Here is a 16310-nt window from a genome sequence, read left to right as displayed (position 1 = left end):
ACCCGGCACTCAACTTCAAGATGGAATGCTGAACAATTTATTGTGTAGTGTCAACAACAAAACGTTTCGGTCCATTCAGACCTTCCTCAGTTACAAATTGTGAGGTGTGTAGAATGAGAATGCACTGCCAATAGAACCCTATTGGAATCACTTGTATACCAGTAATTGCTTCTGGAGTACTTTTCAAGCTTATGTCTATCCGGGTGAAGACGCGGTTGTCCACCGCTAGTCGTTACTGCATGCCGTAGTGGTCTGAAGGTCTGAATGGACCGAAACGTTTTGTTGTTGACACTACACAATAAATTGTTCAGCATCCCATCTTGAAGTTGAGTGCTCGCTAAAACACTGACATGCACTGGAATGGGCGTGTACTAGCCACCAGGGAAATAAGAGGCGAACTCTCTTATTGGAGAGAAAAGCAAACTAGCAGGAATTACTGAGGTGCCAGGGAAAGTGGTGTGCACAGATTGAAGGCCCCAAGCTGGGGACTAAATTAAGAAAGAAGCTGTGGCACCTCAGGAGCGCCATGGGCTCCACCGATGCACCCACGCCACCTTGCAGAGGGACTGTGCAAGTAGGAGGGATAGTACTTTGAAACGTGAGTCCCGACTCCTTCACATACACGAGGATGGCATCAGGAGCCCCCAAGTGAGAAGGGGGGGGGAGTGGTCAATGGGATATAATGGGCATTCTCCTTCCCGTACCGTCTTGGTCCTGGACAGTGCAGAAGTCGGTGTGGACCCCTAAAAAGGGAGAGGCCACTAGCAAGTGACCACTGTCTTCCTGCTCCGGGGAGCGGACCGGGGAACTGGCCAGGACCGACCACCTGGAATCGCCCTGAAACACCGTAAGGCGACACGAGATAAGGTCCTGCCATGCTGATCCGAGAGTGGAACACTTTTTTGCCTAGTGTCAGCCTCCTAGTGACAGCAGCATACACCCATGGTTACCTGTGTCCCCCACCAATGAAGCAATAAATAAACTGCAAATACCAAAGGAAGAGCACTGAAGTAGATGCCAATAGAGATAAAATAGATGGAGCAGCCTGGGAGGGTGGGCTACAAACCACGATGCACGTTGAGTCAGCTTCTTTGGGGTGGGGGTCTAGTGGGGTAGGGAGACTCACCTATACATATGGAGAGCGGCTTGATGTGTCAGTGCTGTGAGCCAGAAGTTGTGGCTGCGGAGTCCCACAACATAGGTCACCACCCTCTACTGAAACATCACACAGAGGGCAGGGAGCTGCAAGTCAGGCTCTGATTCATGGTGCGCATGACTTAGCCAGCATAAATCTAATGAAAGGTTCCCCCCTCCATTTTTTTTTTTTTTTTTTTTTTTTACAAACAACCCCAAAAATATATGAACTAGCTGCTTTGAAAAATCTTTTATGCCATTTTTTGCTTTTTTCCCCAGGATTTTTACTCAATGCAATGTATAAAATAGTATCTTGTTGCTAGCCGGTTAGTGTGAAATGTACAATGGTAGTATCAATCAGAATCAGGGTCACACGGGTTATTCTTCAGGCGTCAATGGAATTTCATCCAGACCTGGCTACATAAATATCCTCATTAGTACATACCTCTTAAAATGATTTCTTGGGTTTTCCTTGAGTTAATGATGTCAGTGACTGCATCCCTCAAAAGCGGCTGTTCTTTTAAAACCATTTTGTGGCTGTCAACTCCCATCTGCTGAAATACAATACAAGAATATTCATTAGCTGTCATTGAGACTAAAAGGCAAATTAAAAAAACCCTTCTCTTTAACAACAAATCGCAGGTTCTACCTGATAGAGACGGAGAGTGCTTGCATCTGGGAGGAAATGCAAGATTTCTTCTAACAGGAACTCAATAGGAACCAGGGCTCCCAGACCCAACTTATCCACCAGGGTTGTGAATGTCTGCAAAGAAAACATATCAGTCTCGCTGAAGAGAGATTTCAGAACTGAATTATCTTAAAGGGAAACTGTCAGTAGCCGTCTATATAGCATGTAGGTCCTAGGAAGCAGCCTAGCATGATACCTTGATATATGCAATCCGATGTCTTATTTCATTCTACCTATGGACATATTGAATTAACGGTTATAAAACTGTCAGACTGACTGAGAAGGATGAAGTTGGAGATCTCGCCAAGCACAACATGGGTTAAAACACATTTCTTCAGATATGGCAGCCGTGCTGACGGAGTGTATATGATACAGTGCTTGTCAATTGAGAGACACGTCTCGGGAGCTGTATGTCTTCAGCCACCAGCCCGTTCTGACACGTGGCAAGGACGGGCTACAGACTGAATTATATCAGGCACTCAAGATGATCTTTTAGGCAAAAGACAAGAAGTGAGAGTCACCTGGACATGAATATACAGATTACGATACTTATTCCAGATTTTTCCCACAGTGTAAATAATTTTCACACTCAAAATGGCCAAACTTCTTGGCAAAAAATAATATTCAACTCTTTGACTAGAATGACAATGGGGAAAAAAATGTTCAAGTTTTCCTACACTCTCCATCCAGTATGGCATGCCCATGACAAAAGGTCAGCGTAAGTGTAGTTAGGCTTTACATGTAACATGGAAGAGACTCACCAGTGCTGGCCAATGTGTGGGACAAATACGACTCCCATGGACAATAATAGGTTCTTTTCTTGGTGACCAAACCAGTGGCCCTTCTAGCAAGATCACCAAAATGTCTTTTCCATGGACTTGCACCCATGAATGAGGTCTGGAGCTTTTTTCATCAAATTCAACATACACCTGATAGAGAAAGAAAAAGAAATGTGGTTTTCATGGGGCAGACAAGGAATCAATAGACAATATGGTTGCTACAAAAGAGCTAGACACGTCCCAGGAATCAATACTCCAAAAGGTGTCCGGATGTGTTCACACTATGTGGTGCAAGTTTTGCACTGTCCCCATTGGGGCTCACAATCTACATTCCCTATCAGTATGTCTTTGGAATGTGGGAGGAAACCGGAGAACCCGGAGGAAATCTATGCAAACACTGGGAGAACATACAAACACACCTTGCAGATGTTGTCCATGGTGGGATTTGAACCCAGGACTCCAGTGCTGCAAGGCTGCAGTGCTAACCACTGAGCCACCGTGCTGCCCTGGATATGCTTTTTTACAGCCAAAACATTGCATCACTAGGGTGAAGACACATTGGTTTGGCACTGTCATGGTCCTCCTCAATTTAAAAAAATGATAATTTAAGTGGGAATTTACTTGACCTATATAGATTTGTTAAACCAAGTTCTATTTGTTAAACCAAGTTCTACACTACTAAAAGGCACCCCTTGTGTTCCTGTATGGTGCCTCCATAACCAGATATTCCCCCCTATAAGCAATATCTCTCAGAGGTTTCTGATGCAGTAAGCAACATTTCTTTTTCGGTCACATCCTTCAGTGAACCTGACATTAAACCCTCCGCATTAAACTAGAGTAAGGGCTCATTCACATGTCCGATATTTCCACGTTTGAGAGAAACAGCCTATTCTTATCAGACTTTTCTCAAAGTGTGGTCCTAGTGTCATCAGTTTTTCTCATACAAAGAAAATGTTTCTCCCCCTTTTCCGTTCTCACAGTCCGTGAAACTGAACCGCACTCGGGTGTCATCCAAGTCCGGTCCGACTTTTTCATGAACCCACAGACTTGCATTGGCGATTTTCATCAGACCTCGGATCAAAATTGAATATATCTCCTTGACTGAATGGTCCTTTAGACTGTCACAGGTACGAGTAGTATCCATAAAAACCATGCACAGCACTTGTGTGCAAAAATCGGATGTATGAGCCCTAAATGTAACAATATAATTGCTGTATAGCCCCATTGACTGCTATAGAAGCTATAGTTAAGTCCCCACGTTGAGTTTTTGATGTTGCGTATTTTTACAATGCAAAAAAAAAAAAACTGCATCTCACAGGTCCAGCAAAGTGGATGAAATGTATAAAAATCTCATGCCCCTTGTGCTTTTTTCACACTATGTAAATGGACGTGCGGTGAGTTTTTGAAATCAGAAACATGCCAATTTCTTTTGCGAGCATGCAGAGTTGTGCGTGGATCTTTCTCCATAGAATTGCATTAAATCCGCAAGCAAACAACGCATATAACTTTTTAGCGCGTTTCCATTGACTGTATCAATAAAAAGTTGTCAAAGCCAAAAGGAGCTTTATTTGAAACAAAAAACACAGCATCAAAAACATTATAAAAACACGTTCAAAAAAAGAACCTCACTCGAAAAAGCACAGGTATCTTATTTTACCTAAAAAGTGCAAAAAAGCTCCATTAGAAACTCACCAAAAACTCATTGTGGGAACATAGCCTAACACAAGATAATAAGTCTGTGTGCATGGCCACAAGGGTCCATATTCTCACAATGGGAACACTCTCTGTTGCATATTTGGTCAACATCACAGTGTCTTGTAGAGTGTCACAGACATCATCTTACTCCATTACGCAGCCTTGTAGCCCATGAAATCCACAATGAAGAGCCACACAAGAACCAGCATGCTCTCAAATTAGGGCAGATTTTACCACTATGTGTGAATGGGGTTTTCAAAATTCCTGTGATTTTCTGCAGATCTGAGACCACACCCTCCTGGTAAGATCCAGTATGTATGCAAATAATTCCAGGACAGCCTTAATTGTAGCATGTATATTGGCACTAGTGCTGTGATTGTCACAAAATATCTGTGTGTAACCAGGCCAGGCAGGCCTCGTGTGCAGAATCTACTCTCTGGGGAGTTTAGTTTAGGGTCACTGTTATCTGTAAACCTTGATCAGGTTTAAAAATCATAAAAAATAGAGTCGCAATCTCTGGTACTTTTGCAAAAATGTTATTTTATTTTTAAAATGTCATTTCTGTATAGCAGATCTGTAAATACAGAGAATAAAGCTGGCCATACATAAAACACTGTGAGCTAATGCAGCACAAGGGGCCTCCTGACTCTTCTCCCCCAGCAATGTCAGGGGAGATAAGGTGAATGTCCAAACCTTTTTGTTCTTAGATGATAAGTTTCCACCAGAGGTAACTGGCAGCAGCTTACTCCCTTTTTCCTATTGAATACATGCAAGCATGGCTGAGCTAATCATAAAAGTGTACGGGGTGGATGCGATTCTTGCCCCTCTGTATACTGCGCTATGTGTGGGCTCTTACCTCTCTCTATACAGCCTGTGTAATTGACCCCAATCCCATTTGAAGACTGCGTGTGAACGCTTCCCTAACTTAATTTTGACACAGTGCTGCCTGTCAGATCTGCCCTCTCCGAAGACTTGGATGCTTTCCTGCCTCACCACAATTTGACTTGCTGTGCATATATTCCTCCATCAATGTCTAAGAAGGGAGGGGTAGTGCAGAATCTTTAGACACAGTAAGGTGCAATGTGTGATCAGATCCATGTCAGAAACAACACCACAGTAAATTGAACAGGAGTAGCACATAGGCTGTAAGTCAGACACAGTGCACGATGTCTGTGACTGGCACCCTACACAAACCTTATCACTGTGCACTACATTAGTGTAACTGGTGCCCTATACAAGCATTATCAGTGTGCAATTCTAATACAAGGCAAACACCCCCCTCCATGAACAGTAATTGAGTGGTTGTTTCATCAGTATTTTGCACCTGTGTTACCAGTGCCTTTATCAAGGGGGGCTGCTGCATCTTATAAGTGCATTCTTTTTCTGACCTGTGTTGGTACATAATGGCTGCCTTTCTCTAACATCACTTCAATCACAATGATATGGTGTACTGTGCAATTTGCATTCTAGCGATGGTGTGATTAAAGCAACGTTTGAAAAAAAAGAAAAAGACACAGGCCAAGTTAAAACGTAAATATGGCTTGTCGCTCTATATTCTTCTAGCCAGCACTTTGGTGAAATCTTCCTAACGCTGATTGCAGACCCTTTATCTCTCTATGTGGCACGAACTGACAGCACCATAAACTAGTGGCAAAAAAAAACCATTCCAATACTGGGTCACGATCTTGATTTCTTGCAGTAATTGTCATAAAATCACCCTTAGTGCAGACTGCCTATAGATTTTAAACGTCTGGGCACTTCAGCATATTACTCTGCAATGAAGTTTTAAAATGCCACTGCACAGTAACCAATTGTACAAAGGCAGACAGCTGCTGAAACAGGTGTCCAATTGTCAGATAAAGAGAAGAAAATGAGCTCTTAAAACCACAGACACATAAATGGCGGACAATGGCTTGGTCTTGAACGGGTTACTTAGCCGCAGTGGAAGCTCCACGTTCATGAGCCGCGGGTTTCCTCACCACTGATTGACAAACACTGATTTACAATTTTCTCCGAGTACAAGGAAAAAAGCTGTCAATCAACACACCGGCGAAAAAAGATCCAGCCGCTCACAGAACAGCTGCAGCATAAAAACAAAAAAAGATTTTATGAGAACCATGGCAAGACACCCACTTGGGCTTTCCAATGCTAGAGCCAAGGTCTCTGTCCCTACTTTATACCGACCACACATTGGGAACTGAAATCCTATTGACACGTTCCCTTTAAAGGCTAAGCTAGGAACATACACATTTTTCAGATGTCATCCTCGCACACCTGACTCTATCACTAGCATCGATGTCCTCATTCCACGACACAGGCACTGCCACTGCTTTCTACAATGCCACTCTTGCATCAGCTATTGACATGGTTGCCCCTGTCATGCATAGCAGAGTGCGACAAACCAATAGACAACCCTGGCACAATAACATCACTAATAAGCTTCGGCAAGTGTCCAGAATTGCAGAACGGCGTTGGACGAAAACACACTCGCAGGACGATTTCACTGCACTCAAACAAGCAACACTCACATTCATCAGCTCTCACCTCTGCTAAACAGGCCTACTTCACAACCCTTGTATCTTCCTTATCCCACAACCCCAAACAGTTGTTCAACACTTTTAACTCCCTCCTCCACCTACCACTGCCCCCTCTGAGTTCCCTAATCGTTGCCGAGGACTTTGCCACACACTTCAAAAATAAGATAGACCAAACAAGGCAAATCTTTGTCGTCAAACCAGCACAACCCCTTTGTATACCAGACCAATGCAAAAAAAACCCCATAACTTCCCTCTCCAAATCACACCTTACCACTTGTGCACTTGACTCCATCCCATCCCATCCCACCTCCTCCCCAACCTCACCACCACACTAATCCCACCCTAACCCATCTCCTCTTCAACCTATCACTAACTTCAGGTACCTTCCCCTCTGCTTTAAAACATGCCACAATCACACACATCCTCAAAAAGCCATCCCTTGACCCAAGCACTATGTCCAGCTATCGCCCCATATCTTTGTTCCCATTTGCATCCAAACTCCTTGAGCAGCACGTTGATGCTGAACTTTCCTCTCACTTTGCATCTAACTCTCTCTCTTTGACAACCTACAATCTGGCTTCCGTCCCCACCATTCCACTGAGATTGCCCTGGCCAAAATTACTAACGACCTACTTACAGCCAAAGCTAACAGACAATTCTCTATACTCCTCCTTCTAGACCTGTCCTCTGTCTTCGACACAGTTGACCACTGCCTCCTACTACAGATCCTCTCTTCCTTTGGGGTCAAAGACCTCGCCCTATCTTGGATCTCCTCATACCTTAACAACCGCACATTTAGCGTTTCCTACTCCCAAACTACCTCTTCATCTCGCCCCCTCTGTTGGTGTCCCTCAAGGCTCTGTCCTTGGGCCCTTACTCTTCTCAATCTATACACTCGGCCTGGGACAACGCATAAGGTCCTATGGCTTCCAGTACCATCTTTATGCTGATGACGCTCAGATCTACCTCTCTGGCCTAGATGTCACCTCTCTACTCTCCAGAATCCCAGAGTGTCTATCAGTCATATCCTCCTTCTTCTCCTCTCGCTTCCTCAAACTCAATGTGGACAAATCTGAACTAATTATCTTTCCACCATCTCGCATATCTTCCCTACCTGATCTATCTATCAAAATGAATGAAATCACACTTTCCCCTGTCCCCAAAATCCGCTGCCTCGGAGTAACCCTGGACTCTGCCCTGTCCTTCAAACCGCACATCCAAGCTCTCGCCACCTCCTGTTGCCTCCAGCTCAAAAATATTTCCAGAATCCGTTTTCCCCAACCCTCACTCTACCAAAATGCTTGTGCATTCCCTCATCATCTCCCGCCTCGACTACTGCAACATCCTCCTCTGTGGCCCACCTTCTAGCACTCTCGCACCCCTCCAGTCCGTCCTTAACTCTGCTGCCCGACTAAATTATCTCTCTCCTCACTACACTCCTGCTTCCCCTCTTTGCAAATCCCTTCACTGGCTCCCAATTTCCCAGCGTATCCAGTTTAAACTACTAACACTGACCTACAAAGCCATCCATAACCTTTCTCCTCCGTATATTTCCAAACTAATCTCTCAATATCTTCCCTCACGTAATCTCCGGTCCTCCCAAGACCTCCTTCTCTCCTCCACACTTATTCGCTCCTCACACAACCGCCTCCAAGACTTCTCTCGAATATCCCCCATCCTCTGGAATTCTGTGCCCCAACACGTCCGGGTATCCACCACATTTTGATCCTTCAAAAGAAACCTGAAAACCCACCTCTTCAAAGAAGTTTACAGCCTGTAATGACCACACGGCCACCTCAACACCATCGGAGCTACTGCAACTCTCAACTACTGTCTCCTTCCCCATAATCCTGTAGAATGTAAGCCCGCAAGGGCAGGGTCCTCTTCCCTCTGTATCAGTCTGTCATTGTTAGTTTTGTTTACTGTAAGTTATATTTGTATTTTGATGTAACCCAGTCTCATGTACAACACCATGGAATTAATGGTGCTATATAAATAAATACCGTAATAATAATAATAATCCTAGTTGCTTCCATTTAATTCTCTGAAGATTGTATTTATTTATTTTACTCATTTATATAGAGCGATTAATTCCGCAGCGCATAACTGACATCATCACTGTCCCTGATGGGACTCACAGTCTACATTCCCTATCAGTATGTCTTTGGAATGTGGGAGGAACCTGAATAACCTGGAGGAAACCCACACAAACACAGTGAGAACATACAAACTCCTTGCAGATGTTGTCCTTGGTGGGATTTGGACCCAGGTCCCCAGAACTGCAAAGCAACAATGCTAACCACTGAGTCACCTTGACAATATATTTAATATGCAAATGAAGGGGCTTTAATGCATCTTGGCATGGCGAGCGCTACCTGAACCCTGACGCCGTGCTCTCAGTGTTATTGCTAGCTCTTGTCTGCAGTAGAGTAGGAGCAGCGGTCACACCAGAGCTGGTGGTGATAGCCAGCAATGACAGGCGTGCATAGCAGCTGATTGTCAACCATACCATAACAATCCGCAGCTCTGCACCTCCACTTCTATGAAGCGGTCAGGCTCGGGTCTCGCGGATAGTCTGTGCATTAAGGTCCGATTTGCTTGTGCGTCCAAATATACCCTAAAATTGCATCAAATTTATCAAACAATGCGCTACGTTTTAGCAATCAGAGACATATAGGCCTAGGAAAATGGTAGGTCACTATGAAGGAAACTTTCTTTTCCTGGTTACAAATGTAACAAATTGTGAAAAGTAGTAGGGCTGTACTAGTGCTCAGCTTCTAGCTCTTGTTCCAAATCCACAGGTACATTATATAGCTTAAAAGGTTTTCATTATGTCCTGCTTAAAGAGATATTCCACTGTAAAAGGATTACCACCTACCCTCTTGACAGTGGTGGTGCCACTGCGGCCAGAAGATAAATTAATCAAGCCTTACCTATTCATTCACTGTCTATGGCTCTGATGAAGGTCTAACAATGACCTAATAATTATCCCCTAAACTATAGCACAGTAGAATACCACGTTAAATAAAGTTTCTAACTTCTGAAAAGAACAAAAGCAAATACTACCGGCCTCTACTTCCACCCACGGGTCCTCCTGGTGTTTGATTACTGGTAGCCTGTTAGTGACCGCAGCAGTCACATACTACGGTTTATTGGCCACTAACGCTAGGAAGGGATGGATGTAATGGATCACTGATGTAAATACTAGCGACGAGCAAACGTGCTCGAAAAATGTGTTGGGAGACCCCTCTGTCTGTTTGACAGCCGCAACACATGCAGGGATTGCCTAACAAACAGGGGTCAAACAGCCGTGAGACATGCAGGCATGGGGACTCAAACATATTTTTCGAGTAGCTCAGCACCCAAGAATGCTCGGGTAGCACCTTATTCGAGCACGTTCGCTCATCATTAGTAAATACGGTTTTGACTGTTGTTTTTTTTTTACATTTGCAGGCATTTTTTATTTCGTATTGGTAACCTATTTAAATGGTTATTCCGAAATTGCTAGGTTATAGCTTCCCAATTGGATAGGGGTTAACTTTCTGAGTTCCAACCACTTGGAGCCCACAGGAACCAGGCTCCGCATAGCTTTGACTTGAATGGAGGTGGCGCACCTACTCAGATTCCAAAGCCTCCTTCTTGGAATCACTGGAGGTCCCAGCAAGTTGAACCCTCGGCGATCAGTATGTTATCCTCTATCGTATGGAAAGGCGAATACATAACATTTTGGAAATAAGTTTTTATATTTACAATAGAGATCTATGTACATAAGAGCTAAATAATTTGTGTACCTAGAATTAATCCCACTACTAAGCAGAAGGGAAAAGTAGAATTAAGGGAGTGGGATGAAGCCACCAAGATCGATCATACACGGCTGAACATCACAGTTGTCCCCGTGTAGGGGTACTGTCACACAGTGGCACTTTGGTCGCTACGACGGCACGATCTGTGACGTTGCAGCGTCGCTTGATTATCGCTCCAGCGTCGTATACTGCGGTCACACGTTGCAATACACGGCGCTGGAGCGATAATTTCATGACGTATTTGCGATGTAGAAGCCATTGGTTACTGTGCGCACATCGTATACAACCTTTGTCACACGATGCAATCATGCCGCCACAGCGGGACACTAGACGACGAAAGAAAGTTCCAAACGATCTGCTACGACGTACGATTCTCAGCGGGGATCCGGATCGCAGTAGCGTGTCAGACACTGCGATATCGTATGGATATCGCTGGAACGTCACGGATCGTGCCGTCGTAGCGACCAAAGTGCCACTGTGTGACAGTACCCTAGGGGCATGAAGTGTATATCTGATTATGACCATAAGGCTAAGAACTCATGACTGAGGTTGTGGTCCAAGCGCAGTCTGTGAGAAAACGGACATCACAAGGACAGCACTAGGGCGAGTACTACTCAACTGGACTGTTCACATAAGAGTTTATGTCACATAAAAAAACTCTGTGCGTGGAAAAAAATAAAATTGAAGCACGCACTATTACGGTATGTTTCATATGTCTGATGAGACTCGCATATTCAAGGCTATTGGGTTCATAAAAAAAAAAAAAAAAAAGGACCCAATATAGGTACGTTTGTGTGATCCCAGCCTCATAATTAGATATACTACATCTGGCTGATCACAGGGATGTGCTATGGAGATCACACAGATCACTACAATGTGCCATCAGTCAGGCAGTGTGTTATGTTATTAGGCAGATTCCCGGGCTGATCAGTCAGGCAGTGTTATGTTATTAGGCAGATTCCCAGGCTGATCAGTCAGGCAGTGTTATGTTATTAGGCAGATTCCCGGGCTGATCACAGTGATCAGTCAGTCAGGCAGTGTGTTATGTTATTAGGCAGATTCCCGGGCTGATCAGTCAGGCAGTGTTATGTTATTAGGCAGATTCCCAGGCTGATCAGTCAGGCAGTGTTGTTATTTATTAGGCAGATTCCCGGGCTGATCACAGTGATCAGTCAGTCAGGCAGTGTTATGCTATTAGGCAGATTCCCGGGCTGATCAGTCAGGCAGTGTTATGTTATTAGGCAGATTCAGGGTGGATAAAAATCAATGTTTTTTTTAAAAAATCAAAAAAATCGGATTTTTTTGATTTAAATCGGATTTTTTTGATTTAAATCGGATTTTTTTCAATAAACTGCTTTTTGAGGAAAATATTTTACCATCCAAAGGTTCTTCCATCATGAGATAAAGCTGAGTTGTTTAACTCAGTAGAATAAAGGCTGTATATGTGTAACATTCACAATGCCATGCTCTTCCAGAGGTTTCTGTAGGATGCTGACTATCCAACAAGTTTGGGCATGTCAACTGAATGGAAAAAGAAACTAAACCAAAAGTGAAACCAAGCTAGAAGTGTGGAATTAAAGGGGCAGTATGAACAAAATGTGGAGGCTATTAATAGTTTATACAATTAAGACATGCTGCTTTTAAACACCTACCTATTGCCATATAGTAAAACAAAAAAGATTTTTACTTACTTTGGGGTCCCCCCCTCACCCTGGCGTTAGATCGTTGCCCCTAGTTTCGTCCGTGTAACTATGGGCGCACATGCGCACTGCTCTCACTTCTCATTTTAATCGTGATTTATATTAAAAAAAACCTTTTGATTTAAATCAGTGATTTAAATCATGATTAAAATCATGATTTAAATCGATCCGATTTAAATAGAAAAAAATCTTTTGATTTAAATCGTGATTTAAATCATGATTTAAATCGGCGTGATTTAAATCAATCCACCCTGGGCAGATTCCCAGGCTGATCAGTCAGGTAGTGTTGTTATTTATTAGGCAGATTCCCGGGCTGATCAGTCAGATAGTGTTATGTTATTAGGCAGGTTCCCGGGCTGATCAGTCAGGTAGTGTTGTTATTTATTAGGCAGATTCCCGGGCTGATCACAGTGATCGGTCAGTCAGGTAGTGTTATGTTATTAGGCAGGTTCCCGGGCTGATCAGTCAGGCAGTGTTATGTTATTAGGCAGGTTCCCGGGCTGATCAGTCAGGTAGTGTTGTTATTTATTAGGCAGATTCCCGGGCTGATCACAGTGATCGGTCAGTCAGGTAGTGTTATGTTATTAGACAGGTTCCCGGGCTGATCAGTCAGGTAGTGTTATGTTATTTATTAGGCAGATTCCCGGGCTGATCACAGTCATCAGTCAGTCAGGTAGTGTTATGTTATTAGGCAGATTCCCGGGCTGATCACAGTGATCAGTCAGTCAGGCAGTGTGTTATGTTATTAGGCAGATTCCCGGGCTGATCAGTCAGGCAGTGTTATGTTATTAGGCAGATTCCCAGGCTGATCAGTCAGGCAGTGTTGTTATTTATTAGGCAGATTCCCAGGCTGATCAGTCAGGCAGTGTTATGTTATTAGGCAGGTTCCCGGGCTGATCAGTCAGGCAGTGTTATGTTATTAGGCAGATTCCCAGGCTGATCAGTCAGGTAGTGTTATGTTATTAGGCAGATTCCCGGGCTGATCAGTCAGGTAGTGTTATGTTATTAGGCAGATTCCCAGGCTGATCAGTCAGGTAGTGTTATGTTATTTATTAGGCAGGTTCCCGGGCTGATCAGTCAGGTAGTGTTATGTTATTAGGCAGGTTCCCAGGCTGATCGCAGTGATCAGTCGGGCAGTGTGTTATGTTATTAGGCAGATTCCCGGGCTGATCAGTCAGGTAGTGTTATGTTATTAGGCAGATTCCCGGGCTGATCAGTCAGGTAGTGTTATGTTATTAGGCAGATTCCCGGGCTGATCAGTCAGGTAGTGTTATGTTATTAGGCAGATTCCCAGGCTGATCAGTCAGGTAGTGTTGTTATTTATTAGGCAGGTTCCCAGGCTGATCGCAGTGATCAGTCGGGCAGTGTTATGTTATTAGGCAGATTCCCAGGCTGATCAGTCAGGTAGTGTTATGTTATTAGGCAGGTTCCCAGGCTGATCAGTCAGGTAGTGTTATGTTATTTATTAGGCAGGTTCCCAGGCTGATCGCAGTGATCAGTCGGGCAGTGTGTTATGTTATTAGGCAGATTCCCGGGCTGATCAGTCAGGTAGTGTTATGTTATTAGGCAGATTCCCAGGCTGATCAGTCAGGTAGTGTTATGTTATTTATTAGGCAGATTCCCGGGCTGATCGCAGTGACGTGCTATGGGATCACTACAATGTGACATGAGCGAGTTCTGTTTTGCAGGAGAAACTTTGTGCGGCTGATAGGGGGCGCACTGGTGGCACGAGCACTGAAGTGAGGGGCACCGCGCACACTCCGGGGGTCACTCATTGATAAGCACTCCTCTATAGTTACACTGGGGGAGGGGCCGCAGTCACGGGGCCGGGAGCGGTAGCACCGGGAGTGGGCCGGACTAGGCCGAAACTACACACCGAGCCCCGAGTGAGTCCCAAGTCCGGAAGAGCGCGAGGTAGAGGCGGGAGTGGCCACTTACCGCCAGCTCCTCGGGCGCCGCTCCTTTGAGCCCCCGCACAGTTCCGCCCTCCCAGGCCCGCTTCCCCAACGGGATAGACGGATCTGGAGCTCCCTCCCGTCCGGAAGAGCTCTCGTCAAACAGCAGCCTCAGCCGCTTCCCCACTGGGGACACCGGAGCCGCCATGTCTCTCCGGCTGGTTACCCGAGACCACAGCGCGATCACCGGCCGTGAAAGAGTGAGCGAGGCCTCTGCAGCACCCGCGGACACAACGCGTTACACAACGACGCCGCCGAGCGGCTGGGAGCGCATTGCGAGGAGTCAACAGCGCCCCGTGTGGTGAGGAGGGAAACGGCCACCAAAACAATGCCTCAAACCGCCCTATGTCGTGTGTAGCCCGGCCTCTACAACATATGCTCTAGCGCCCCCTGCTGACAGGGAATAGTATGCAGAGCAACCCACCCCCTTCAACTGTGTAAGCAAGTGAGGATTATAATGCACAGCGCCCCTAGTGGTTTGGAGTACACCGTGCGTGCTTATCCTGGAAACAAGTAATGATTCGATTGGTCAATTCGCAGTTGGAGAGAAGCTCATAAGCGACAGAGAGGCGGAGGCGGATACTGGTGACTGGAACGGTGGAATCTGTTAGTGAACAGTGAAGGAATGCGCATGCGCTCAGTGCACGGCTTGCGATCAATGGGCGTGGCCAGTAGGATAATAAGAGGAGCAATAGGGGAGTACACCGAGGAGGATGGCGCCTGGAAGTGGGTGGGCCTGACCAATGAGGGGAATGGCAAGGGCTAAGTGGACGCATGCGCAATACAGTGCGAGCAACACGATGCTGGACCTCCTCCACAGGACAGGGCCCTGCTCCTGCTAGTTTAAAGGGGCTGCATACACGTGTGTGTGTGTATATATATATATATATATATAGCTTTGTTGCCTTAAAAGGAGGGGGGCCCAGACACATTTCCTGCAGAGGGGCCCCAAGCTTTCTGTGTCCGCCCCTGCTGGGCTCGTGTATATATCTCTCGCGTATCACCCCTACTCTGGAACCCTCTACCACAACACATCAGACTCTCGCCCACCATCGAAACCTTCAAAAAGAGTCTGAAGACTCACCTCTTCCGACAAGCCTACAACCTGCAGTAACCACCGATCAACCAACCGCTGCACGATCAGCTCTATCCTCACCTACTGTATTCTCACCCATCCCATGTAGATTGGGAGCCCTCGCGGGCAGGGTCCTCACTCCTCCTGTACCAGTTATGACTTGTATTGTTCAAGATTATTGTACTTGTTTTTATTATGTATACCCCTCCTCACTTGTAAAGCGCCATGGAATAAATGGCGCTATAACAATAAATAATAATAATAATTATATATATAGATATATATATAGATATATATATTATTACTATTATTTATTTATATAGCACCATTGATTCCATGGTGCTGTACATGAGGAGGGGTTACATACAAATTACAGATATCACTTACGTACAGGAAAGATATATATCTTGGTACCGTGTTAGCCAGTAGATAGAAAAATATTTAGAATTGAGAGTCCTCAGTGGTTGATACCTTTTAATGGCTAACTGAAAAGATGGTAACAAATTGCAAGCTTTCGAGACTACATACGTCTCTTCATCAGGCAAAGACTAAAACAAATTCTGAAGAATCACATATTTATGCACAACATAGTATAGGAAAAAAAAAAAAAAGGGTGAGGGGAAAAAAAACCCATGGATAAGACAGGTGACATGAAGCAGAATTACCATGGGTGATAAACAGTTACGTCCATAAATATTGGGCCAATTCTTAGATAAGGAATGTTTTATTGTCCTGTGATTAGGGTCTGTTGTGATGACCCCCACATGGTCTGATGGGCCAGTATATATAGTTCAGAGATATATGGAGGAGACAGGTTGTGGATGGCTTTGTAGGTCAGTATTAGTAATTTGAACTGGATACGCTGAGGGAATGGGAGCCAGTGAAGAGATTTGCAGAGGGGGGAAGCGGAGGAGTTGCGAGGAGAGAGATGAATTAGTCGGGCA

At 44.9% G+C, this 16310-nt stretch overlaps 1 protein-coding gene across 1 annotated transcript in view; it reads right to left on the bottom strand.

The window, feature by feature from the left end:
* KDM3B (lysine demethylase 3B) overlaps nucleotides 1-14659 on the bottom strand; it is a 98899-nt gene extending 84240 nt beyond the window's left edge. The window contains exons 1-4 of the mRNA XM_077265560.1: nucleotides 14275-14659; nucleotides 2584-2751; nucleotides 1784-1897; nucleotides 1580-1688 (exon numbers count right to left, since the gene is read on the bottom strand). Coding sequence (XP_077121675.1) covers nucleotides 1580-1688; nucleotides 1784-1897; nucleotides 2584-2751; nucleotides 14275-14439 — 556 coding nt within the window. The 5' untranslated portion in view covers nucleotides 14440-14659. The remainder of the gene's footprint in view (nucleotides 1-1579; nucleotides 1689-1783; nucleotides 1898-2583; nucleotides 2752-14274) is intronic.
* Between the last annotated feature and the right edge of the window lie 1651 nt (nucleotides 14660-16310).

The sequence above is a fragment of the Ranitomeya variabilis genome, chromosome 5 (genome assembly GCF_051348905.1).
Source record: "Ranitomeya variabilis isolate aRanVar5 chromosome 5, aRanVar5.hap1, whole genome shotgun sequence".
In the NCBI taxonomy this organism is placed as follows: Eukaryota; Metazoa; Chordata; class Amphibia; order Anura; family Dendrobatidae; genus Ranitomeya; species Ranitomeya variabilis.
Note: the sequence above shows the minus strand (reverse complement) of the source record. Positions and strands in the feature narration are given on the sequence as shown.